The sequence below is a fragment of the Peromyscus maniculatus genome, chromosome 8 (genome assembly GCF_049852395.1).
Source record: "Peromyscus maniculatus bairdii isolate BWxNUB_F1_BW_parent chromosome 8, HU_Pman_BW_mat_3.1, whole genome shotgun sequence".
NCBI lineage: Eukaryota > Metazoa > Chordata > Mammalia > Rodentia > Cricetidae > Peromyscus > Peromyscus maniculatus.
In genome coordinates this window covers 18,212,780-18,237,066 of record NC_134859.1, presented here as the reverse complement: position 1 = coordinate 18,237,066, position 24,287 = coordinate 18,212,780, and the positions used below count along the sequence as shown (strand labels likewise).

General features: G+C 52.1%; 1 protein-coding gene across 3 annotated transcripts in view; it reads left to right on the top strand.

Annotated features, from left to right (window-relative positions):
• The window catches only part of Lmf1 (lipase maturation factor 1), an 85,987-nt gene that overhangs the window by 44,281 nt on the left and 17,419 nt on the right, over positions 1-24,287 (top strand). For all 3 annotated transcript variants that reach the window (XM_006978805.4, XM_076578130.1, XM_076578131.1), the window contains one exon: positions 12,563-12,628. In XM_006978805.4, the coding sequence (XP_006978867.1) occupies positions 12,563-12,628 (66 nt within the window). The remainder of the gene's footprint in view (positions 1-12,562; positions 12,629-24,287) is intronic.

The following is a 24,287-nucleotide window of genomic DNA, read 5'->3' as shown; positions in this document are numbered from 1 at the left end:
GAGGGGCGTCAGTGGTTCTCCGTGGGTAAAGGTGCAGCCACTGCCCTCCTTTCAACTGCAGGAGTAGTGCAGACGGTCTCACGTGGCTCCCTCATCCCAGGAAGGCCCCCCACCTCCATCCCACCAGACTGATGTTTTCCTTAGTGCATCAGTCTCAGCCACATTGAGGCGGAGGCTCTCCTACTTCAGGAAATTCTAGCGACGTGGGTGTCAAGCCGGCATTTAAGGCAGTAAATTACCTTTCGTGATGCTTTTTAAAAAAATTCTTTTGCACTTCTTGATCTCATTCTGTTGGACAATCCGTGTGTCTGTAGTGAGGTTTATATGCTCCTCGTTCAGCGGTGCTTTGAGTGCCTGGCAGTGCAAATCCTCCTCGTCTAGGGCTCCTGGGCAGAGCCCCGGCCTCAGGCAGAGATGGATTTTCCATGCAAGCTCTGGAACCGGCTCTGCCCTTGATTATCCCATCCCGATGAACTGCGCTGAATGACAAGCTAGCGGTCTCCATTGCTGAGATTCTGGGAAGCCAGCCAATGTCTTTGTTGCTGGGAATTCTCAGGCCTGCACATTACCCAAGGGGGGACCACTTGCTTTCCGCATTGACCCCTAGAGTGTGGAAAAGCTGAGAAACCTGTCTCTTCGTACCCCTCCCTCCTCCAGCCTCACTGCCTCCATTTGGAGAAGCCTGTGTGGGTGGCAGTCCCTCCTCCGTGTGCTTCACAGTCCTCTCTTCCTGGAGCGCCTGTCTTGCTGGGAGCTTCACCTGCAGAGGTGCTGTGGGCCCATGAGGGTGGAGACGAGACAGAGAACATGTAACTCTGGTAGACAGCAAGTGATGGGAGCTGTCGGGTCAGGGACAGAGGGCGGGCGTCCTTCCCCCTGACCTTGCTTCTGGGCTGCATCTCTGCGGTGTGTCCTGAGTTGGCACCGGTCTCCACAGTTCCTGTCTGTGCTGTTCTTTAACAGCTTGTGCTGCCAGTTTTCTTGATATTTAATTTCAAAATTAGCATATATTTATTGTATAATATAATGGGTCTCCTCTTGACATTTCCATATATGCACATAATGTGCTAGTTCTGATACTGTTTTCTTTATGTTTGCTTCATATTTTAGAAGCTAAGAATTTACTACGCAGCCAGGCCTGCCGGTATATACTGTTAACCCCAGCACTTGGGAGGCAGAAGCAGGTGGATCTCTTGAGTTTGAAGCCAGCCTCGTCTGTAGATAGTTCTGGGACAGCCAGAGCTACACAGTGAGACCCTATCTCAAAAAACAACAACAAAGAATGCAGGACTCCAGATTTTTATAGAACAAAATATAAGTTAAGCAGGCAATTCTCTTTGCCATGAGAATGGTTGCTATAGCTGAATGGGGTATTTTCCATCATTTATCCTGGGAGGAGGATGGGAGACCAAGGCTCAGAATCTGCTGTGATGTGAGGATTGGCATTCTGTGTCTCATGCTGAGGTGATCCCAACCCACAGGCTGTAGACAACGGTGAGGAGACCCTACACTACCCATTCGGATTCAGCTTCCCACTTAGTAGACGCAGCCTTGGCCACTGCCCATGTCTATGTACCTTGCCCTCCAGCTCTGGGTGCTCATCCCAGCTGCAGCACCTCTGGGTAGGGCCCTCTGATGCTCCTCACACACACAGGAAACTGCATCAGCTTAAGTGAAGGTAGAAACCTGCAGGGCCAATAGCTTCCAGGTCAGACTTGAGCAGCAGCCAGCACGTGACCCAAGGCTTCCTGAGAAAGCATCCCCCAGGGTCAGCACGTGTGTCTGAAATGCTGCTGCGGAGTCACCTGGGATGTCACAAGAGCTTTAGGCCTGCAGATTTGACAGCTCAGATGAGACAGGCAGATTCCTTGACAAATGCAGCCACCAAAACCAAGACAAAGGAAGCAGGAAACCTGGATAGTTTTGTGTCTGTTAAAGAAATTGAATTAGAAGTAAAAGAAGAAAAACCATTCCAGAAAGAATCCTTACCCCAGCTGGCTTCACCGGTGAACTCTGTCAGACATTTCAGGAGGAAATAACAGCAGTCCAACACTAAGGCTTTAGAAAACACTCAAGGAGGAAGAGTCCCAAAGTTCCTCATGCAGCCCGCACAGCAGTGACCCCAGACCTAATGAAGACATGCAGAAATAAAGATCAGAGCCCGGCACTCTTACAAAGACACAGGGGCCCTTCAAAGACTGGTCTTGAGTAAAAAGGCACAGGTTCATCTTGGGTGTGCAAGGTTGGTTAACCTTTAAAAATCAGTTCATGTCATTTGGTAACAAAATAGAGGTAAAAAGCCATTTTATAATCACAACAATTTAAAAAAATTAACACTCAATTGCAGCTTGCCTGTAACCTAAGCACCTAGGAGGCCGAAGCCTAGGCTATTTACAAATATCCAGTCTTCTGGAAAAAAAAAAAAATCAGGATGTGGTGGCAGGGGGATCTCTGAGTTGAGGCCAGCCTGATCTACAGAGTGAGTACCAGGACAGCCTGGGCTACAGAGAGAAACCCTGTCTCAAAAACAAACAAAAAAGCATAAAAGCATGTATGAGGTCAGAGATGGCAGGGTGCCTGTCCTCATGACCACTCCTCCAGGGTGCATTAGGCATCACATTTGGAAAAGAAGAAATTAAGTTATAATCCACAGATATGATTGTGCATTTAGAAAACCCAGTGAAAGCTGAACATGGTGTGCGCCTGTAATCCCAGCACTCAGGAGGTGGAGGTTGTAAATCAAGAGTTCAAGATCACCTTCAACTGTGTGTGGAGTTCAAGGCCAACGTAGGCTACGTGAGACCCTGTCTTGTTACTCCCCTGCTCCTTCCACCTGGGAGGAAGGAAGGAAGGAGGAAAGCGAAGGAAGAAAAGGAATCTAAAAAGCAACTGTTGAAATGAATGTGAGCTTTTAGGATGCAAGGTTAAAGATTTGTTTTTATTTTATATGTATGGATGTGGTACCTGCTTATGTGTGTGCCCCACGTACATGCAATGCTGGAGGAGGCCAGAAGAGGGCATCAGATCCCAGAACTAGAGTTACAGATGGTTGTTCCCCATCATGCAGCTGCTGGGAATTGAATCCCTGTCCCCTGGAAAAGCAGCCAGTGCTCTTAACCACTGAGCCATCTCTCCAGCCCAATATTTCATAAACTGTTAACAAGCCATGACAAAATGAAAATTTGAGAGTGTTATCAATTGCTTCAAAGCCCCTCAAAAGCCTCATAGTAAATCTGTTTAAGGATGCCTAGGATGTGTGCTTTAAAAGCTGTGCGGTGGGGTAAAGGGAATTTCAAAGATTATAAATGGAGAGACAGACCATGTTCATAGATCAGAAAGATTCGACGTTGCATCTGGCGTGGCCAGTTTTATCTACAGATTCAAGGCAATTAGTATCAAACTCCCTGACTGATTCTAAATTGCATTTGAAAATACAGAGGATCTTTAAAAAAAGAACAGAGTTAGAGGACTGTGCTGATTTTAGAGCTCGCCTTAAAGCTGAAGTCTGCTAGTGATCTACACTGGAAAAAATATATCGGTGGGAGAGCAGAGTCCAGGAACAGACGTCATCCTCTGCTCTTCGTGGGCACCCGTCCAGAGCACTGACGAGATGAGGGGAAGGCAAAGCCATCACTTAGAGTCAGCGCAGGGGTCACCGCATATACCCACTAAAGGGAAAGGTTGGGAAGTCATACTTCATTGTCCTAAATGACCCCTGGAAAAGTGAGCTAGGAAACCACATTTGGGGCACACAGTTTTGACATACACCATATAGAGCACCCATTACAACCATAGAAATGTGAGCAAAAGACGTGTTTGCCTTGCAAAGGAAGATACAAGACTCACCGTTAAGTGTGTGGGAAACTAAGAGACCCCACCCTCCAGAAAGGATAAGAACAACATGGCAATGTCAGCTGCTGGGATTCCTGTTTCAGGGGATATGTGTAGCTGCCCTTGGACAGACATTCTACCCCTAGGAATGTGTCCCCTGGGCCCAGGGCTGCAGGTATCCTGTAGTTTTGCCCAGAATGGGCAAATGCTAGAGACCTCCATGTGTCAGTCTTTTAGTAAAAACACAAAGGAAGGTGGCTGCATGGTTACTATTCCGACCTACCGTGTGCAGCCCAGGCAGATGGGAGCTCCTGGAGTGAGTGTCCTTCAGGGGACTTCCCTGCCTAGGCAGGACCATTGAGCTAGACTGTGTTTGCCTTGTGGTAGGTAAGGCATGAAACTGACCAGAAAGGAATCAGAGAGAAATCTTTGTGGGGATGGAAATGCCCATGTCCTGTCAGACTGCCAGATTCCTGATAGTGACCTGTGTCAGAAGTCAGACCCACATGATGTGTGCATCTGCTTCATGTAAACCATAGCACGGCCTTCTGTCTTCAGAGCAGGTAACAAGCCTGCTCATACACAGCATGCTGTGAGATGCAGTCATAGCAGCACATGACTTGCGGCGAGGAGGGAGTCCGTGTCTAGTTTTTGTTGCTGTGAAGAGACTCCGTGACCATGGCAACTCTTACAAGGAAAACATTTAATTTAGGGGGGCTCGCTTACAGTTTCAGAGATTCAGTCCATTATCATCATGGTGGGGAGCATGGTGGCGTGCAGGCAGACGTGGTGCTGGAGGAATAATTCAGAGTCCTACATCTTGCAGGCAGCAGGAAGTGGACTGACACATTGGGTGGTGACCTGAGCATAGGAAACCTCAAAGCTCACCCCCATGGTGACACACTTCCTCCACTAAGACCACACCCACTCCAACAAAGCCACACCTCCTAATAGTGCCACTCCCTATGAGATTACGGGCCCCGATTACATTCTAACTACCATAGTCTCTCCAGAGAGCAGGAAAGGGGGCTGTAGTGGCCATCAAGTGGAGGACTTCAGCAGGACACAAAGGGCAGCTGTACCTGCGTGAAGTAGCCAGGCAGATGTTCCTAGAGAGGGGCCGTGGTTCTTGCCCACTAGCAGCATCTAAGAAGCCACATGGGACTTGGGGCCGTAAGGAGAGCTCTCAGAGCCAGGGCAACTCAGCCAAGAGGAGAGGTGGAGAAGACCTGGCCGTGAGTGGGAGGGGACGCAGGCAAGTGACCGAGAACAGAGTGGGAAATACATTCTGGAAGGAAAGAGCCAGCCGACAGGGTTGGCCTCAGAGCTGCCTGCAGTGTGTCCCGCCTGATCCAAGAGCTTACTCACCAGCTGCCACAAAAAAGCCAACAGATCCCAAGAGTGGACAGCAGTCATAGAGACATCCAGAAGCACCTGGTCAGTGCTGGGTGATGCGATCCCCTCCTAGACGGTGTGTGGTGGGCCTGTGGCTGGGGGGAAGTGGGGTGCCTGCAGATCATGCTTATGGGCTGAGTTGGGGCTAGACGTGCAGCGCACAGAGAAACTCTTGAGATACTTTCTTTGGGGTTGTTTTTCATGTAGAAGGAAGTATGTTTTTGCTCATGTCTGCTTCCAGAGCAGGGCCACTGGGCCTGCGGGCCCCAGGTTGTTAGGAGGTGAGGCCCCCCCAAGACTGCTGCAAAGCCTAGTCCCTATGAGGCAGAAGGCTGGCTGCGCTTCTGTCGACAGGCTCCGTGACTGTTCTGAACGGGATGAGCCAGGATAATTTTAAAAGCAGTTTCCATGTTAGCGTGCACCCGCCCCCAGGATGCTTCAGGAGCTGATGATGCTCAGGCCACGGAAGTGTGGGCTTGTGGGCGGCTCTGAACAGTTAGCAAGCAGGGTGGAGATGTCGGTAGCAGGGAAGAGCCGGTGCTAGGGAACCAAGACAAAAACAGGCTTTGAAGTTGCCGGGCTCTTTTCTCAGAGTTGGAGTGCCGTTGGTAAAATCGTATTAAATATAATGAAATAAATGCTGGAATGCAGAGTGTGCCTGTGAAGACAGAATGAAACGGATGTCCCTGCCATTTCCCTCGTCCTGGGCATCCTAACTCCGAAATGAGAGCAATCACTCTAATTGGCTTTATTGCATTAGCGTGGGCAGAGCTGGAGAAAGGGGGCTTTCTTCCTGCCTGCCCGTCAGCCCCCGGGACACTCAGAAGGGCTGACCTCTGACCCCGCTCAGAGACATCGCGGGAATCTTTGGACCCCATGTCTCCTGTGTCATGACCTTTGATCCCCAATTGCAGGCCTTTCATATAGCTGTCCCAGGCTGGCCCCTGACAGCCTCTTTGGGTCCCCATTCAACTGCTATTTGTCTCACACAGCCCATGACCCTCAGAGGCTTAAGAAAGCATAATACCCCAGCACAGGCAGGGGCTTTTCAGAACCCTCTCATCCGTTCCCAGCAGCCCATCAGAGGTCATCATGCAAAGGTAGGCGTTGAGGTCCTTTTCAAAGGGCACGATGCAAAAACCTGACAGCTCTACTCCTTTCTATTCTCAAGTGCTTTTTTTTTTTTTTTTTTTTTTTTTTGCATCAGGCTGTGTCCTCCATGCTCACATGTACAGAGCATGTGGATGCAGGTGGCACGATGCTACTGAATCACATGAGGCTTGACAACAAGGAGATGGTGAACTGGACCTGTCCTGAGAGTCATCGGGAAATCTAGTCTGTCTGTGGGGCTTCATAGCTGAGAGAGGCCCAGAACTTCCAGAAGGGAAAATGATTTCACAGAGAGGCAGATTGTTCTAAGTATTTATGAAGGAGCTGCACTTTTGAACGTAGTAACAAGCTGTAGTAGAAATAGTTGCTGTTTTCACACACATCTCCCAGTTAACCTCTTAGACCAGGACTCTGTTTGAAGTGTGTGGTAGTGGTGTTTTGGTGAAACCATACTGCAAGTCCTTAGGTGTCCAGGGCTTGGTGTACTCTAGCCCTGGCCTGAGCTAGCCATTTCCGGATCGCTCTAGTCGTACGGACAAAAGCGGCTTCTGTCATTTTGAACTGTGTCTTTCTGAAGGTTCTCAAAATGTAAAACCACAGGCTCTGCCTAGCTTGGGGCTGCCTGAGCTTTGCTAAGCTGAAGCTTATAGCACACCTGTCTCTTACAGCACAGACACACACGCACGCACACGTGCACGCACACACACCTACACCTCTCTCTAGGGATTGTTTGCTGGGCCCATCTGTCATACCCCCCCCCTCTCTCTCTCTCTCTCTCACACACACACACACACACACACACACACACACACACACACACACACTCGCAACCTGGTAGCATGTGGCTGTTTGCTTGGAGGCTGCATTTTCTCAATCCTTACGTGAACAGATGGGCCTGCCCTGACACTTGTGGGAGTTCCTTTCCAGCCTGGGAGTGCCAGGTGATCATCATGCCCCAGGTCCCTCCGATCCCAAATCATCCCAGTGCCCAGTGCACACTGAGCGGGTGATTGTGTTTGCAAGTGAAAAGCTTTATCCCCACGGTGCAGAGCCCAGGGCACCTTCATCAGAGTGCCCGTCGACCGAGCTCTCAGTACCACAAAGGGTTCACACACTGGGCTTGCCCCTCGGGGTCTGCCGTCCCTTCCTAGCAGTGCTTTGGGGGGGGGGGGCAGAGCCAAGCCAGGAGAGGCCTGCGGGTCTGCAACTGTGTCCATGAGTGCTGCTGTACAAGGAAGGGGACCGTGGGCTGTGCCCTCCATGTCTGGAGACAGGTGGGTCCGGAGAAGCTGTAGAGGCTGCACTTACATTGCGTGGGCCGGGTGTGTGTGTGTGGGGGGGTGCGGCTTGAGATTGGATGGGTGCAGTCACTCCAATGCTGACATGCAGTGTGTGCCCCCAACACAGCTTGCAGAGCTCATGGGCATTCCCAACAGGAATTCAGCTCTGGCAAGCAAGGAGTGGCCCCACCAGATGCCCAGTGCCCCATGCCTAGTTGCCTTTGAGATGCCAACATAGCTCTAGACCCCATCAAGCCCTTGAGGGAATACAGAGGGACTTCAGGCCACAGGCCTCTTCCACCAGGCCAGAGGGATGGGCATCCAAAGTGGATTCATGCTGTGACTCTTCCGGCATGGTGGTTTCCATTGCTAAGCAGGAGTTTTTACGAAGCAGAGTTGGATCCTCTGGACAGGAACACACTCATCCCCACTCCCTGTGAGGCCAAGGTATCTTCCATCCGCCTGGAACATTCCAGCATCTTGGTGTTCTCCTTCCCAGGCTGAAAGCAAGGGGGTCATAGGAGATTGAAGGTCACTCGGCTCCCTCTAGGTCTGGCGTGCTAAGGCCCGTCTGTGCCATTTTTTTTTTCCTAAATTAATTTTGGGCTGAAAAAGGCTCAAAGAAGGCTTTGTTCCTCTGACACTCTGAAAGAAAGACCCGTGGGAAGTCTGACATCTGCAGCAGGAGCGAGTGGATGGGAGGAGCCCGAACGCCCTCCGCTCCTGAAGCACGCCTCAGGTTTCTAAGTGTCTCATCTCAGCTTCGAGTTTGAGTGACATTCTAATTATTTTGTTTTTTTCTTCTTTTCCTGGTGTGAGTCTCCAAAGAGTCCCTCTCTCTCTCAGGTTCTGAGGGATGCAGAACATTGTGTGGCTCACGGACGTCGAGGTTAGCCTAGATGGTGGCGCCCGCTTCCCTACACGGTAGGCGTGAGCTTTGGCAGCTGCCCGTGGTTCCACTTGATGGACACACAGAATTGAGCCTTGCAGAGCTGGGAGTGGTCAGGCACCAGACAGACAGACCTACCCGGCAGCACTGTGTTCCTGTGACCATGGCTGTACAGGTCAGGGACTTCCGCTGGACACCACCCCCAGAGCTTACCGTCTGAGTGTTTTTGTTTCCCAAGAGGTAGCTTGGTTGTCAGAGTAACTCATGCAGCGAGTCTTTAAATAGAGTGCTCCCAGGAGGCAGTGCACAGTTCAGCTCCCTGCAGTGCGCACAGCCCCCCTGTGGTGCCGGGATTGCGGGGATCCCTGTGGGGCCTTGACACCCTGGAGACATTGCTTCTGAACAGAGTGCTCCCTCTAAAACCAGACTTCACGAGTAGGCACCCATTAGGTAGTTGTCACATGTGAGCACTCACATGTTCCCATAGGTGCTGGGCTATGCTCACCCTGTCTCCTGGGTGTCAGTGGCTACATCTGAACACTGTTCTTAAGGGGGCCCAGGCCAGCATCTCTATGTGGCCACAGCCCCTTTGGGCCTTCATATCAGATCTACTGATTAGCCTGCCTCCTGGGCTCCCTCTGCAAGTGTGTCTAGGATTAGATACATCTCTCTTCCCACACAACCCCACCTACCCAGGTTACCTTGCTTGGGTAGCTGCAGTAGCCATTGCTGACCCCACAGCAGCCAGAGGACTGGACAGGCAACTCATGTGCCACCAGTCCCTGTGGGGATCCTCAGCTGTCCCACGTCCTCCCCATGGGAGAAGGTTGTTAGTGTTGATCTCAGCATGTCTGGGAAGGTGCTGTTTATTTCAGTGTGCTAGCTTTTGTTAGAAAGACTGTTAGGAGGCCCAGACTAACCCATTCAGCTAGTGGGCAGCAGCCCCAGCCTTGCTGAGAGGTCTGGTGACCCAACCTTGTGGCCTCCCCATGGATCATGAACTTTCTGAGCAGCCATAATAAATGCCCCCTGCTGTCTAGTGAACCTCACACTCGCCACCAATGTCCTGGTCTAGGTTCTGTGGGACTTCCTGGCTCCCCATGTTGACCTCTCATTTTCCTCGGTGTTCTAGACACATGAGTCCTTAGCAAGCCTCCCACCTACCATCCCGGCGTCCTCAGGCCCCTCTCCCGTTCCTTCTGTGGCGGTCCCGGACCTCTCCAGGGATACCACTGTCTTAGTTAGGGTTTCAGGTTCTGGGATAAAACACCATGACCAAAAGCAACCTGGGGAGGGAGGGGTTCATTTCGTCTTAAACTTGGAGATAACAGTCTATCATCACTAAGGGAAGTCAGAGTAGGAACTCAAGCCGGGCGGGAACCTGTTGGTAGGAATTAACGCAGAGGAGTGCTGCTCACTGGCTTGCTCTTCATGGCTTGCTCAGCATGCTTTCTTAGAGCACCCAGGACCAACAGCCCAGGGATGGCACTGCCCACAGTGATCTGGGCCTTCCCACATCAATCATCAGCCAAGAAAGTGTACCATGGGCTGACCCATGGGCCAGTCTGGTGAAGGAATTTTCCCAATTGAGGTTGCCTTTTTCAAAATGATACTAGCTTGTGTCAAGATGACATAAAACTAGCCAGCACACCCTCCCCCGAGGCTGTCTCTGTCACCCCATCATCCACTTGCAAGCACAAATCCTGATCCCTGGTGAGATGAAATGAACAGGGGGTTCATATCTCCTGATCTCTCTGTGGAGGGCATCATTGTAAATGCTATAAGTGCCCTGATAAAAGAGTCCCAGAGAAGTCCTTCACCATCTCTCCACCCTGTGAGCTATCATGGGAGGCTAGTTGTCTGTGATTCTGAAGTGGACCCTTGATAGGCCTCTTCACTTTGGATTTTCAATCCCCAGATTAAGAAATAAATTTATGGTTTTTTTATACGTCACTTATCTGCCACTTTGTCATAGCATCTTAAGACCCCCTTTGGCCTTTCTTCTTTGCATCTCTGATGGACCTGCCTCTTCTCCCTCCTGCACTAGGATGTGGCTTCTTCTATGCCCACCCAGACCTCATTGGCATCAGTTCAGTCTGCAAGCTTATGGTAGATTGATGGTGGGTGGACCAGGGAGTAGATGAATTTTGGACTGGTGGCTGATAGGTGGGTGATTAGGTGAATGGTGTGTGGATAGATGGTGGGTGGGTAGTGGATGAGTGGGTAGATGGGTGGATAGGTGGATAATGAGCAGATGGATGATAGGTGATTAGATGATAGATAAGTGAATGGCTGAGGGATGAATAAGGGATGGTGTGTGGGTAGATGAATGATGGGTTAAATAGATGGATGGATGATGGTGGAGGGATGGTGTGTAAATGTGTGATGGGTAGATGGATGGATTTTTAGTGGTGGATGGACCAAAGGAACTTTCCGAGACAGTTGGAGTATAGGAACTATCATCCCAGAAGACTGTTATTTTCTCTGAGGCTGTCTCCTCACCTTGTCTCAGCTAGTGTGGAAATGACAGACATTGGAGTTGAGTCTCTGTGTCTCAAGCTAAGGTTTTAGTTCTTTCGGGGATAGTTGCTCCTGGCTTACAAGCGAGTCACCTGACCCTGGCTTTCTTGAGAGACGGTGGACGGGCCCAGGTAATATGTGTAGGCAGGATGTGGAGGTGGCTAAGGCAGAGCCACGGGGACCAACTGTGGCTGCTCCCACTCGCAGCTGCCCTGCCTAAGGTCTCATCTGAGTCACAGAAGCTCCTCTGGAAACTTCTCCCTCCAGTGCTCCGTATCCTCAGACTTGGGCACGTTCCGCTCATGGGGAGACCCTGCCAGCCTGAGCCTGGGCTTCCCATCAACACTGCTCATCAGCAGGAGCAGCCACGTGATGTGGACGCACATTTCCGCCCCCCACTGAAACTTTTGAACCTTCTGAGGTGCTGACTAGCCTTCCCTCAATGGTATCCTGGGTACCTGCAGTGTGAGATCTGTACCTTTGGATGAAGCTCCTTCATTAAAGACGACTGGGGATGGCACTCGCCTTTAATCCCAGCACTCAGGAGGCAGAGCCTCCAGGATCCTCTTGTCTCTGCCTCTCAGAGTTGGCATTACAGATGGGTACCACTGCATCCAGAGTTTTTAGTGGATGTTGAGGATCCAGTTTCAGAGCCTAATGCTTGTACTATAAGCACTTTGCTCACCAAGCCACCTCCTCAGCCCGTTTGCTTTTTTATGTGTGTGTGTGTGTGTGTGTGCGCGCGCGCGCGCGTGCGTGCGTGTGCGCGCGTGTGTGTGTGCGTGTGCGCGCGCGTGTGTGTGTGTGTGCGTGCGTGTGCGTGCTCGCGTGCGCGCATGTGTGCATGTAGGTGCATATGTGCGTGAGGTTGCACACACATGCCTGCCTACATGTGGAGGCCGTAGGACCACCCTGAGTGCCACCCTCAGGAATGCCGTCTACCTCCTCTGAGACAGGACCCCTTGTTGGCTTGGAGCTCACCGAGGAGGCCAGCCTGGCTGGCCAGCATCTATCTGTCTCCCCTCCCCAGCTCTGGGACTGCAAATGTGCACCGCCATTGGCCAGCTTTCTACGTGGCTCGTGAGCTTTGAACTCGGGCCCTTGTGCTTATCCGGCAAGCGCTTTACCAAGTGAGCTGTCCCCTAACTCCCCAAAGAACGACTTTAAAGAAAGTGCAGAATGGTCCATGGGTGCCGTTTAGTGATCGCATAAAATGGGCGAGGTCCTGGGTTCCACCCCCAGCATACCATCCCAGAACAACGCAGGCCCTGACTGTGTAGAGGATGACAGTCCTGCTGTGGGCATGCTGGCTTTTAGTCCTCAGGAGGAGCCTGCATGTGCTAGTCATAAAGCTGTTTGGATTTTACCTCCTGGAGTACTTCCCACAGAAAGAGGCCCCTCCCTTCTTCTTTGAAGCACAGCAACCTGGCCTTGGAGGATGGGTCACTTTTCATCCCCAGAAGTGAATCCTATTTGGGGTCCTTGTCTCTCAACCACTAGCCCATGACTGATGCTGTCCTCTGTCTTGCCTCTGCAGGGCCTAATCAAGATCCGCGGGGACAAGTGCTGGCTGGACCTGACCTGCATGGACTTCCACTATGAGGTGAGCATGGACCAGGCTGTGGCCGAAGCTGTGCGCTGCTCTCAAAAGTTCCTCCATCCCTCCTTTCTCTGGGCCGGGGCGGGTCACCAGGTGGTTTATAGAGAGTCTCCTCCTGCTGGGCTGGTTCCTCTGGTTATCTGGTTCCCTTTTTCTGCCCAGGCCTCCCTCTAGGCCAGGCTAGGCCCTATCCCGGGAGCTGCAGCTCTGGCTGTCTCTCCTGCAGGTTCAGGGTGAGACTCCTCTATGTAGCCTCTGCTGTGCTTGGGCTCTCAAAGACAATTGTCCCAGGCACTGGGACAATGCGGACCCTTGGCCCAGGTCTCTGTCCCTCAAAACAGCCTGCCCTTACAGATGCTCATGCACTTGTGTTGGAGATGAGGTCAGGAATAGCTTTATCCCAAAAATTAATCCAAGGGCATGTGACACCGTGGTGGTGTCCATCTGTCCATCATCACACTAAGCCGGGAGAACTGGAAATCCTGCGTGTGTCTCACTCTCCTTTCTTCTCCCTGCCCCAGCCCACACTGCCCACTGCTGGAGACTAGCAGTTAGTTACTGCCTTCTCTCCATTGAGAGCTGTGGGTGCCAGTCTCTACCTTTGTCATATTTTAGTACTGAGTCTAGACACTTACGTCCTCTAACCACTGAAGACACTAACTCATGCCGCTGCTCCTCTAGTGTGCTCATTGCTGTCAATCAGCCGGAGGGATGCCCTGGCTGCTTGTGGTTAACCAGGATGTCTAGACTTTACTTTTTAAGGTCTTGAGAGTCCCCATGCTATCATTCCCATCTATCCCTGAAATCCTGTCTCTGCTTGACTAAGGACCCCACAATCTTCTCTTTCCTGTGGTGGGGTTTCCGACCTCTGTAAGTGCCAGAGAGGAAAGCATGCTCAGCCTCGCAGTGACAGGAGAGCAGCCATTAGAATGGGTGGCTGGCTGTATGCAATGAGCTATTTGCACATACCGGCCGTGGCACAGAGGGTAGGCCCGTCGGTGAAGCCTGGGCTTCCCCTGTCCGTCAGGTAGCAGCATCTTACTAAGATGGTCCCACACCCGCACAGCGTGGTGGGTGCCAGTGCTGTGGACACAGGTCACCTGCAGGTTAGCACTGGCAGGTCCAGGAACTATCTGGATGCAGAGTTCATGGGGAGCTGATACATCAGTGTCTCCTTGACACAAAGCCACGTGAGGCCTGTTCTGCAGAAGCACCACATGCTGGAGCCTGTACATCCTGTATCATGCATCTCATTATAAACCTGGGCCCACTCAAGAACTGAAGCATCTCAGTTCTCTGTCCCCTTCCCTAGGGCCTGGCCAAGCACATATGAGGCAGGGATCACATCACATCCATGGAAGCCCCATGGCCACTGCTGCACTCTGACTGGTGAAGGTCGGGTGTGAAGGGTCCTGAGCCTATTGGCTGCTTTGGAGTATGATAGGCCAGGTGGGGGAAAGTGATCCCTTCACCTTATGGGTCAGGCTGACAGACTGGTATTCTGTCCATGCATGGCCAGTGGACAGGGCATGCCACTAGCTAGCCTAGAGATGCTAGAAATTCCCCCAACCCCAATTCTTCCTGGTTAAGGATTAGCCCAGGCATGTACTTGAGGAGAAGCAGAGGGTGCCTGTCAGGGCCCCAGCCTCAGAGGGGGCGGCTGGCACGGAGGCCAGAGCTGGGGGTGGCTGGCCTTGGAACAGAGCCAGACCCAACTGACCTAGGCTGTGATGAGGAGGGCATAACAGGGAGAAGGCCCTCCCGACAGAGTAGTCTCTCCCCGGTGGCCACCGCACAGTGCCTTGTCTCAGGGCTGTGCTTCCTCAGGCTCCGTAGTTGGCATCCGGCTGAACAGAGGCCAGCTTTATGGTTAGAACTCGCACAGTCTGTGACGACTGTCCATGTGGGCGTCTACACCTGTGCTTTTGCCACGACAGTTCACAGGCAACGGTGCAGGCTGGGGAAGGAAGGCCTAGCTGGATTCAGGCGAAAACATCAAGGGCAGGCCCTCCATCTCATCCCTGCAGAGACATGGACAGCGGAGGGAATGCAGCTATGCGTGTGAGCTAGGCCAGTGCCAGTGCCAGGCCAGGCCTTGTGCAATCAGTGCTTATGGATGGGTTAAACTGTGGCCCTTGAGCTCTGGGAGACCATTGTCTCGACCTGACTGCGTCCAGAGACACAGCCCCACATCAGACAGCTATCATCACAGGCAGCAAGTCCCAGGTGGTCTATACCCTCCGTTCAGTTTGCCTAGAAGCTGGGGTTCCCATAGCCATGTTCAGTCAAATGGCTTGTAGATCAGCTCATAGAAAGGACTCTGGGGACATTTTGTTGAAATTCTGCTTATTATGAAGTAAACATTTGAGAAAGGCCAAAGGGAAGATGCGTGGTCTCTCCGGTTCCCTCCTGAAACTTCAGCATCCTGGCTTGAGCATGCTGACCTGATTCAGTGTGGGAGCATGGCTAAAGATCTTGCTGTTGGGACTGATAGTCCTAGCCAGCTCCAGCACTGACCCTGGGATCTGGTGAGCAGAAAACTCATGGCAGGAATCTCTGTGACCAACCTCCTGCAGGAGTGGCATCATCAGCATGGATTTTTGGTGGGTAACAGAAGGTGGATACCACCAATGCCACCCATTCTAGAGGTTTCGGGAGCTGTGGGCCCCAAACCCAGACAAGGGTCAAGTATAGATGTTCCTTGACTATAACAGGGCCATGTCCTATTAGAAGCATAGGATTACAACCAGCCTTCCACATAGCACAGCTGGGTGTCACAGCTGACCATGTGCTGTAGTTCACCTTCACAACATTAGAGAGGAGCCTGTCATTCATGACCAGCCCAGGAAACTGCTAGGGGATGGTTTCTACTGAGCATCTGTCACTCACACGCCATTATAAGGTTAAAAAGGACCCTAAGCTGGTGATCTTAATGTTCTTTCCATATCATAAAAGCTCCAAGCCCAGCCCACCCATGAAATTCTCCACATGCTCTTCTGCTTGATATCAGACACCCCGTCCCTGGCAGGCAGGAGGACATGCCATGTGACTTCACAGGCCCTGTGTTCTATAGCCGGGAAGAGACTGGTGGGTCCCTGGGCCCTGCTGCTTACTGCAGCGCTGTTCTCAAATGTGGCTCCCACGAGGTGCCTGCTGTGACCACTGGTCACTGTTGTGTAGGCCCTGGAGCTCTGCTCCATGGTGTGTGCACAACGCGGGTGCCATAATAGAGTTGCACACACAGCCTCCCTGAGTGTGTCCTCTGCTGGAGCACCATTGGAAACCCTGCCGAGAAGCTCGGGGCCCTGCCCACAGCGTGACAGTCACAGTCCACTGTGTGCAGCATCCATGAGATGTCAAACACGGATCACCCAGAGCAGCTGTGTGCCACACTCAGGGAGTACAGTCAGGGAGTCACATTTGGGTATTCGCCTCTGACCAGTGTGAATGCACTCAAAACTTGCAGCAGCAGAATGCCTCCATTTCTCACATTCAGACCTGGAGTTGGGCATGTCCCTTGTAGAAAAAGCTTCACCCTACAGCTTCCCAGCTAAGTCTTAGCAAGGAGGGATGCCTTTTGGTTCACTCAGCTGTTGGAAGATGTTCTGGCCTGCGCACGGTTACCCATAGAGGACTGTACTTGCCTCTCTCCCGCCCCCCCCCCCATGCCCTCTCTCCCTTTTTCTCTCTTTCTCTTTCTCATTCCTCCTCTTCCCCTTTATCTGTCTCGCTCTCGCTCTGTCTGCCTGTCTCTGCCCACCCCTCCTCGTTTTCTCGCTCGCTCTCCCCTCCTTCCCCTGCCTTGCTCAGGGCAACATGAATGAGGTAATAGAAGTCTGCACTGTTGCTCTGCTGAGCTGACCTTTAATCCAGGGAAATAAATCACTTTCAGCTCCTATTATTGGTGAAGCCCCGCAGCCTCGGCATGCACAAAGGAAGCCTTTGTGCGGCATTACTTGTTTGTAAGTTAGAGTGTCAAGCCCATGGTAGGAGCAGCTGATGTCACCTCCACCGTGGTCAGCACAAACGCGGGTGCCATGATTATGCCTGGGAACTGGCAGGCCGGGCAGAGTCTGTGGGTGTGTCGGTGCACGTCCCTGCGTGTCTACATACGTGTTCTGTAGCATGCATGTATTGGTACACATGTATATTAGGGCAGTGTACCTGATGCAGGTGGTGGACAGCCTGCGGCATGAGCCCGAGGACCTGGGCTCTGCGGCTTTCTTCCCTGCTCCTCCATTCCTCTGACTAGGAACGGAGTCTGTGCCCACAGGCAGCTTTGTTTAGCATTGCTATACTTTCTCCTTTCTCTCTCTTGAGAGTAGGAGGTTTCATTTCCTGTGTAGGTTTCCTATCTCTAAAGATGGGAACGATGGCCCCAGGTTGCTGCAAGGATAGCACTAATCCCTAGGGTGCCGAGTACGTATGTGGGCATGTGTCTCAGATGCTTCCCCGGCACCAGGAGCTGGGGCAGCCCAGCCTGAAGATGCCATCTGCCAGTCCCTCCTCAGCAGGAGCTGGGAGAAGTGCACCCTGGGAAGGAAGGATCCGAGGGTGCTACCTCTCACACAGAATACCTCCACCACCCTGGCTCCTGGAAGCCTGTGGTCAGCCGTAACTGAGGAACGGGGAGGGCTCCGGTCGGATAAGGCTGGGCCCCCCGTGATAGGAACAGGTGCTCGGCTGGGCTGAGGCCGTCTCTTCCCCTGTGTTGATCTGTTTCCTCTTGACCCAAACAGTGGTCTAAGGGGTGGGTGTGTCTCCACACTGGCCACTCCCTCCATGCAGGGCCCTCTGTCATCTTGTCGTCCCTCTTGGTCTTTCAGCACAAGGCAGGTGCTCTCAAAGACTTTGGGAAGCTGTAGACTGGCCTGTCCCTGGCAAAGCCCTGTGGGCACATCAAGGTCCAAGTCATCCCTTCCGTTCTTTTTTTTTTTTTTAAAGGAAGTTTGTTTTTTTTTTAATTTATTTATTTATTTTGTATACAGCATGTATGACCACCAGATCTCATTACAGATGGTTGTGAGCCACTATGTGGTTGCTGGGAATTGAACTCAGGACCTCTGGAAGAGCAGTCAGTGCTCTTAACCTCTGAGCCATCTCTCCAGCCCATCCCTTCCGTTCTTTTAAACAAACTGCTGCTTCCAAGAGTTCAGGAAGCAACATCGTGAGATGCCTGCACTGCGGAGCATTTCAAAAGCCCGAGTTACGGAAGTTACAGCCCAGCGGGTAAAGGCGCTTACATCAAGTCTGAGGACTTGAGTTCCGTCCGCAGAACCCCATAGAAAGAACAGACTTCCTCAGCTTGTCCTCTGAGCGCCATGTGCACTGTGGCATCTGTATGTGCACACACATTAAATAAATAATCGTAAAGTTTATTAATGGTGGCGTCAGCCCTCAAGGACCACTGCCTCGCCAGGTGGCAGTGGCGCACGCCTTTAATCTCAGCACTCGGAGGCAGAGCCAGGCAGGTCTCTGTGAGTTCAAGGCCAGCCTGGTCTACAGAGTGAGATCCAGGACAGGCACCAAAATAACACGGAGAAAAAAAAAAAGAACCACTGCCTCAGCCGTGACAGGCATTGGGAGGGGAGAGGCTGTCATCTGAAGACAGGTCACACACGTTTAGGAGGATAAGTTTAATTCTGTTGCTGGAGATTAGCGGGGATCTCATGCTCTCTTTCCCTCAAGACATGAGAGCAGCCCTCTAAGAGCTCAGGCGTGGTGAGACTGTATGCCCCAGTCCCCAAGACCCACAGGAACACCTACCGAGTTCCCATCCAAAGAGCTCAGCCTCCTGGCCACAGGCCTGGGCCTCCATGAGCTTGTGGATTCTGGCTATCTGGAGAGTGTCCACAGGAGAAAGGTTCCTGCTCCAGGGGGAGGTCGGGGCTCTGGACCCGCAGTGCTTCTACTCTGCACGTCTTCTTGGTACCTATTCAGCATCTGTTTTCTCCTGCTGGTCAGCACTCTCTTTTCCTTGCCAAACTGCAAGTGGCGGTCCATGACTGGGTGGATACCCGATCAAGAGAAGCCACTTACCTCATGGGCCAGGCTGTGTGCCACGAACTCACAGGGAGCCATCCCCTGTAATACGGAACACCCCTTTGCCCTTGATCCACGCCCCCTTGGAACATCCTTGGTGCAAGAGCCCATGCCTGCAGCTCTTGTAGGAGAGGCCCCTGTGGTTGCTCCTGGAGCTACCACATGTGAGGGCAGCTGAGGATGCAGGGCACCAGGCCCTGTCAGACCATCTCGGCATCGCCTCGGGCCCCGAGCATGGCAGAGACATCTGCCACTCAGCCTCCCCAGCTGCCCCTCCCACTCCTCTTCGTCCTTGCCCAAGGCCCAGGAAGGCCCTGTGCTTGGGGCCGCTGACTGCAGGCCAGCCCCCACTGGCCTGGCTGCCTCCAGGCTTCTGTGACCGGCCTCTCTCACCCACCCCTCAGAGCTCATGCAGACACACCCGTGCCAGGCCTGTGGTGGGAGTTGCTCCAGCTAACTCAACCCCAGAGTCCAACACCACCTTTCCTCCTGATTCCAGAACTTACCCCGTGTGGGGCTCCAGCCATCAGATCCTGCTTCTCATTGCAACTGGGAGACACACACACTACCAGCTGTCTTGGGCTGTGATCGGACGAGGGTCGCCGAATGCCCTGCAGTTTAGGGGCCCACTGATCTGGGGATCATTTGTACCAAGGTTGAACATTCCCCGTGAAAGCTGTAAATGTTAACTTTGTGGAAGTGAACTGTTGCATTCAGTGGCCCGGTTGCTGTGGCTTGTGTGCTTGTCCACTGGCAGTTTCCTTGACTTGGAAGAAATTGTTTCATATGTGTCCTGGGCCTGCACGTGTCAGGGCCCCAGGCACAGCCTGGCTGGGCTCCAACCTCAGAGTAGTTTCTTCAAGCGGCAGAGTGGGGCCTGTGCCCTGTGTCACTAGGAAGGACAAGCCACCAGACCAGGGTCCAGGAGTGGCGGCCTCGCATCACCAAGTTACGTTCTATGGTGATTTCCACCCTTTTCATAAGGGACAAGCGGGTAGAAGGTCTTGCGGCCACTGCTGTCATGGCAGAGGTGAGGACAGAAATGCCCAGACTGCCCCACTATCTTGGTGACACTATCCCAGGTGGCTGTGAGCATTAAGTGATGTAATAGACACTGGAATGCAAAGCCAAGCTACACATGTGTAATTGCACTTCAAAATACGTGAGAACTTTCCAGATATTGGTTTCTCATTTAATTCCTTTACTGTCCGGGAGAATGCTTTACACGCCTTGAGTCTTTTAAAACTTGTTTTTAAAAAATTCCTTGAGTGACCCAGTACTTGGTTCATCTTATTGGGCATTAGAGAATCTGTGTGAGACAGTGGTCGTCAAGGTGATTGGTTGATTGGTTGGTGGTGTTTCCCAGCTCCTCTGCACAGTTCCTAATTCTCTGTCTGCTGGTATCAAATGTGTGTGCACGTATACATGTACATGTACACACGTACACGTGTACACACACACACACACACACACACACACACACACACACTCGGAGAGACTGAAATCTCCCGTTAAAACTGGATGTCCTTAAGCATGTGCAGTCCCCTCCCCTTTGCTTGGTGTGTTTGGAGCTGTGTTGCTCAGGGCATAAGTGTTGGTGCTGGTGTGCGCGCGCGTTGGCTCTGGTGTGCTCGCACGCGTTGGTGCTGGTGTGCTCGAGCGTTGGCACTGGTGTGCTCGCGGGTGCCGTCAGCAGCCTCTTCTTCCCTGATCTTCCCCTTGCTCCCTCTGCTTTGCCCCCACTCTGCCCCAGCTTGCCCGAGACGGGTGCCTCCGTGGTGGCTCCTCCCCTTACCTCTGAGCCTGCATCTGTCCTCACCTTTGGAGTCCCTGCTGGTGGGCAGCATGTCGCCGGGTCTGATTTGTTTACCCAGTCTGATGATTCTGCTTTGACCCGAGTATTAAAGACCACTGTTCTAGCTGAACTCTTGGGGACAGACATGTCTATCTGTCACCTCACTGTTGGTTTTCTCTTCCTACCATCCATTCTTTACCCCCTTTTTTCATATTTGTCTGACTCTTGCGGGTTCACTGAATATTTTGGTGGCTCTTCTCTCCTTTTTTACCAGCTGTAACTCTAACTCTGTGTTCATTCGGTTCCTCATTCATTGTCTGGCTTGTTAGCGCTAACTTCATGTCACTCTTTGTTATTTTATTTCTGTGGTCATTTTAGAGTTTATACTGTGTGTGTGTGTGTGTGTGTGTGTGTGTGTATGCATGTGCGCTCTGTGCACAGGCATATGTACACACACATCCATGCATGTCTAAGACATAATGGATGAGTGTCCGCCTTTGTTCACCTTCAAGTGATTTAAAACTTGTGAACAAACCGCTGGGCGGTGGTGGCGCACGCCTTTAATCCCAGCACTCAGGAGGCAGAGCCAAGCGGATCTCTGTGAGTTCAAGGTCAGCCTGGGCTACCAAGTGAGTTCCAGGACAGGCGCAAAGCTACACAGAGAGGCCCTGTCTTTAAAAAAAAAAAAAAAAAAAAAAAAAACACCTTGAAGAAGTCCAGCCCCCCACTGCCCGCTGCCACTGTCAAGCCTGTGCTTTTATACACCGTGAACTCTATGCTGTTTGATGTTCACATCTTCTAAAGATATTTAAGTAAGGCCCAGTGAGTTGGCCCAGCAGGTAACTTGCCCAGCAAGCCTGACGACCTGAGTTCAATCCCCAAAACCCCAGTGGAAGGTGAGAACTGACTCCAGAAAGTTAATCCTCTGGCCTTCACATGTGTACTGTAGTGTATACACACACACACACACACACACACACACACACACACACACACGCACGCACGCACGCACGCACGCACGCACGCACGCACACACACACACACAAATAATAAAAAAATAGTTGTGGTTTTGGGGTTTTTTTGTTGTTGTTGTTGTTTTAAGACAGGGTTACTCTGTGTAGCCCTGGCTATCCTGGAACTCACTCTGTAGACCAGGCTGACCTCAAACTCAGAGATCCCAGAGATCCACCTGCCTCTGCCTCCCAAGGTCTAGGGTTAAAGGCGTGCGCCACCACCGCCCAGCTTAATAAAATAGTTCTGAAAGATAACTAAAGTAGGGAGCGGCCCGAGCTCACCAGTAGGCTCACAGGCTCGACTTTTCTTCTTCTAGCTCCCGGTTTTCTTCACCTTCTCCTAGCGTGGCTTATAGGAGACAGACTCTGCACACTGCTGTGTGATGCTGTCTTTATTTCCCCTGAGTTCAGAACTCTAGGCCGACAGCCTAGTGCCCTAAGGGTGTTCTGTGTCTCCTCGCTCGCGTCATTCCCAGGAGGAATCCGCGTCTGCTTCTCTGTAACACATCTTCATTCTGTTGGCCTCGAGATTTTTCTCTTTATCATGAATCTCGAACAGTTTGATTAGGGGGGTGTCATTTTCTTCCTGCTTCTTATGCCTCAGGTCTGCTGAGGGTTTTGTGTATTTGTGGGTTTTCAGGTTTCATCACATTTGAAAAACGTTTCACATACCCTCGTCTGGGGATCAGATTACCCGTGTGTGATGCCGCTTCAAGTTGTCCCGAGGGCCCCTGGCGCTTTCTCTCTCCAGTTTTCTTTGTGCGGCTCCCTCTCAGCTTCCACCGCTGTCTTCATACACACACCCTTTTCCTCCTCAGACTCTTCTGCTGATCAGCCCGTCACGTGCCTTTTTAATGGTGTAAATGTAAATTCTTTCCCTGTTGGCTTTTGTGTGATTTCTGTATCGCTTTGCAGTTTCCATGGGAATTAGACAGAACATCCTGAAGTGGTTTATACCAGCCTCGCCTCACGCAGTAGCACGCTCGTGAGCACTCTGCTCCCATGCTCCCTGCCCTGTCCTCAGTTGTTGATGCCTTGGAATTATGTCTGTACATGCTTGAAGCCGAAGTTTGTGCTAACAGTATTGTAAACGTGTTAGTCTCTAGCTATGCGGAAACAAAACATGGGATCACAAGCCACGGTTCCCATAATGTTGCTTTTAGACTAATAATGGCTTTTAAAATACACGTCTGTTCCTCATACAGAAAACAAAGTGGGGCCGTAAATCTGCTGCAGCCACAGAAACTTTTGAATTTGAAGGGATCTTTTTCCCTCCGAGGGCGCTGTGATGTGATGTTCCGGGTTTTTGGAGGCTCTGTTTTACACTGTGTAAGGCAGGGCTACCCACACATCAGGTGAAGGCCAGCCCAGTGTGCCACGGTCTCCACTCCCCCTCAGAACATCAGTGCCACACCTTGTGGCTGTCCACACAGCAGCATGACCTACACACAGCAGAGTGAACTTCCTCATATGGAGGTGGCCTTCCTTACGGCAGGGAGACCCTTGTCACATGGAAATGATATTCCTCAGAGTGGGGTAACCTTCCTCACAGCAGAATGACCTTCTTCACAATGTGTGGCCTTCCTCACATGGAGGTAGCTTGTCTCACAGTGGGGTGTCCTTCATCTGGCCATGAGAATCTCTTGTCTGTGTTCTTTTGGTGAAGACAAGTCCAGTGGCCAGCTGGGGCTTGAGGAAAGAGGACACAGACTCTCTTCTCAGATGGTCAGATGGGTGCACATCTGCTGGTAGATATCCTCTGTGGTAATCTGTACCACAGAGAAAGCCACGTGGCCTCCTCTGGCTCACAGTGCTTTGAGCACTGTGGTCATCCTTACGTGAGCGCCATTACTGCTCACATGTCCTTCTCTTCACCCCCAGTCACCCTGGGATGTGGGAATCAGCTGCAGCCAGTGCTCAGCACGGTAAGGACGGCCATGGCACAGCTTCCAGACCTTCCACCCCTGCCCAGAGGTGCCCACCATATTGTGTCTCAGTCTTCAAGAGCCAATCACCATGATCCGTAGGCTGCTGGTCTGCTCTGCTCCTGGAACATGGGGGCCTTGTTTGTGCTGAGGCCTCCCCAACGGTATGAGTCATTCCAGGGAAGAGCCTGGCACTGTCGCCTCCACATTCCCCAGTGGTAAGCAGTATTCAGGTGTAAGAGAGGCCGCGTACACATAACAGCCTAGACTCTGAGGTTTGGGCCTGCCGAAGACACACACACACCACCTTCCTGAGAGCTCCAGGTGGGGCCAGGGACTGGCCAAGAGTGAGGGCCGTGGCAGGCAGAGTCTCAGTGATCAAGTCAGCACGTGGCACTTGAGAGGTGTAAGAAATTTGTCCCCCACATGGCAATAAGGTCTTCCCTTCACAGTCGCCCCCAAGCCTGTGATCTTCCATCCCCGGAGGAGGAGGCAGACTTCTGTTCGCTGGCCATTCTCAGCAGGGACCAGTGCAGGAACACCACAGACCTGTGTCTCCCTAAGATGTGCCCCCTCAGATTCCCAGCTAGGCACCTTCACCCCCTGGTCCTCCCGGTGTTTTCCTTACTTAAGATGGCCTCTCTGTAGAGCGCACGTGTACACTGGCCTAAGGTCTGGACTGCGCCGTGCCCACGGACACCCGTCGTCACTGCCGTCTAATGAGCCGTCGCGCTGGGCCTCTGGCCGGGCTGCGGTGCCAGCGGCTCTCTGTGCTCTCTCTGCTTTATGGGGTGCAATGTTGCCACCCCCCCTGCAGTCACACTTACCCACTCCCAGCTTTCGTGCAAACAGAAATGAGCCTTGTCCCCGGCGTGGTAAGCAGAGAG